Consider the following 2,342-nt stretch of genomic DNA (forward strand, 5'->3'; position numbering starts at 1 on the left):
CCCCCCCCCCCCCCCCCCCCCAAGGTGCTTGGAATGAACATGAATCAAAACTTTACTTGAGCAGAAAAGACTCTATGTTGCAAGTTCAAATCCTCCTGCATATAGGTTTAATATATTTTATGCTCCCATATTTTTTTGGCTTTTTAATTCTTAACTGGTAACAACATGGAGACTATTCTGTGCTAACAAATGTTCTTGTAAAACCAGTTCAGCTGTAACTGCAAACACACTTATGCCACTTGTGTGTTGTGATCACATTAGCAGCATTAAGAATTATGAAAATCAGCCTCTAACAACCTATTCACATCTTACCTAATTGTTTGAACTTAACATTAAATGCCCTTTTATACTTTTTTTTCCATCAGGAAAAAGGCCTGTGTCTTATCAACACTTATCTAGCAGCATGCTACAAAAGAGAAACTATGAGAATTATATTGGGAATGCACATTATCGACCAAATGACAAAAAAACTTGATTTCCTATTTTGGGGAAAAAAAGGTGAGCATATATTTTAATTAAATATAATGTATCTATTTTACTTAATTGAAAATAAGCCATCTAGCTTATTCAATATAAAATAAAACAAAATTGCTTTTAATTTTGATTTTTTAATAGATATTTTGATATTTAGCTAAGAGTGTTGAGAGTTGATATCAGTGATGATGGCAATAGTAAAAGCAGTCATCATAACGACTAGAATTTTCTGAGCATTTACTTTATGCTAGGCATTGAATAATGTGTTTTATAGTCAAGATCTCATTTAATCCTTGTTACAGCGGGGGCCATTAGGTCAGGGATCAGCAAACTAGCCCTCCACCTGTTTTTGTAAATAAAGTTTTTTTTTTTTTTTTTTTTGATGACTGGCCAGTGAGGGGATCCAAACCCTTGACCTTGGTGTTACCATGTGAATAAAGTTTTATTGGAACATGGCCATGCCCATTTGTTTATGTACTATCTATGGCTGCCTCCCTGCCACGACAACAAATTTGAGTGGTTGTGACAGACCGCATGGCCTGCAAAATGGAAAATATTTACTATCTGGCCCCTTACAGGAAAAGGTTTTGACCCAGGGTTAGGAGATACTGTGCACACTGTACAGCTGAGGAGACTGAGACTTGGATTATACTGTAGTGTGCCCAAAGGTCCCCTCTGCCCGTGTGTGGCAGGAATCTGGGTTTTGTCCAAGGTCTGCACAGATCTTGAAGCCTGTGCCCCATCTTCTAGTTTAAGAACTTGTTCAGAGCGTTCACAAATTTTTATCTGCTGGGAGAGGGGTATTGGGACAAGATTGAGTAGGTTTATTCTGGCTTTTTGGTTCACATGTCAAATATATCTAACTGTAGAGTAACCCTGTAAGGCTCAAGTAGTATTGTCAGAAATATATGCATGTTTAGTTTATTCCGAATTTGGGCAGAGAGCGTGAATCTACGTCGGTTACACTAGGCCTCATTTAACAGTAAAGTTGAATGAAGAGATTGGGGCTCGTGGACAGATTTAGTTCTCTTTCAGATAATTCTTGTCCCAGGAAACCATCACTGTGTACTCAGTGAGCAGTCTCTCTTTTTTTGGCGGCTGGCCAGTATGGGGATCTGAACCCTTTACATTGGTGTTAGGACACTGTACTCTAACCAGCTGAGATAACTGGCCAGTCCAAGCATTCTTGCATTTATTCATTCACTCACTTGTTCATAGTAGCCATAATACAGAATGCCTACTGCATGCTAGGCACACATTGGGTGCTCCATATAGGAGGGCAGTTGTTGGCTGAATAGTAAATATAACTCCACCAATATGCACATTTGGTCAAGTGAAAGATCTCTTCAGTTCCAGTTTCCTACCCTTTTCGTGGTGTCTGTGTTTTGACAGACACATGCTGGGGCAATATTTGAAGTTGCTGTCAACATACCTAGCCACCTCCAACCTTTTACCCTAGTAATTAATCAAGTGTTGCAACACTTACCACAATTTGGACATATGGCAGCAGGAGTAGAACCTTCCATCACACAGTAGGAGTCCCAACCTCAGGTCCTACTATTGTCTATGGAATCAAGAAATCTTTTTTGTCTCCTAATAGTTTCCAGGAATCCTGGTGGCTTTGGGTCCAATTCTCCCCGGTGTTGGGAAGAAACGTCTGAGAAAGGTCAGCTGAAACACTTGCAAGGTAGCTAGTACGAATTTATCATTCAGGTGTGGAAGAAGGGACTTGCTGTTCTAATCTTCCCTCCTTTTGCTCTCACAGGGCCCCAGATGGGGAGACAGCACTTCCTTACAATATTACAAAGGCCGGGCCGGCCCGTGGCTCACTCGGGAGAGTGCGGTGCTGATAACACCAAGGCCCCGGG

The 2,342-nt window shown here is 40.7% G+C and overlaps 1 protein-coding gene across 1 annotated transcript in view; it reads left to right on the forward strand.

Annotated features, from left to right (window-relative positions):
• Positions 1 to 2,342, forward strand: part of ZNF217 (zinc finger protein 217) — a 12,844-nt gene that overhangs the window by 8,310 nt on the left and 2,192 nt on the right. The window contains exon 4 of the mRNA XM_008572225.1: positions 366 to 498. Coding sequence (XP_008570447.1) covers positions 366 to 475 — 110 coding nt within the window. The 3' untranslated portion in view covers positions 476 to 498. The remainder of the gene's footprint in view (positions 1 to 365; positions 499 to 2,342) is intronic.

The sequence above is a fragment of the Galeopterus variegatus genome, unplaced genomic scaffold (assembly GCF_000696425.1).
Source record: "Galeopterus variegatus unplaced genomic scaffold, G_variegatus-3.0.2 Scaffold765, whole genome shotgun sequence".
Lineage (NCBI taxonomy): Eukaryota > Metazoa > Chordata > Mammalia > Dermoptera > Cynocephalidae > Galeopterus > Galeopterus variegatus.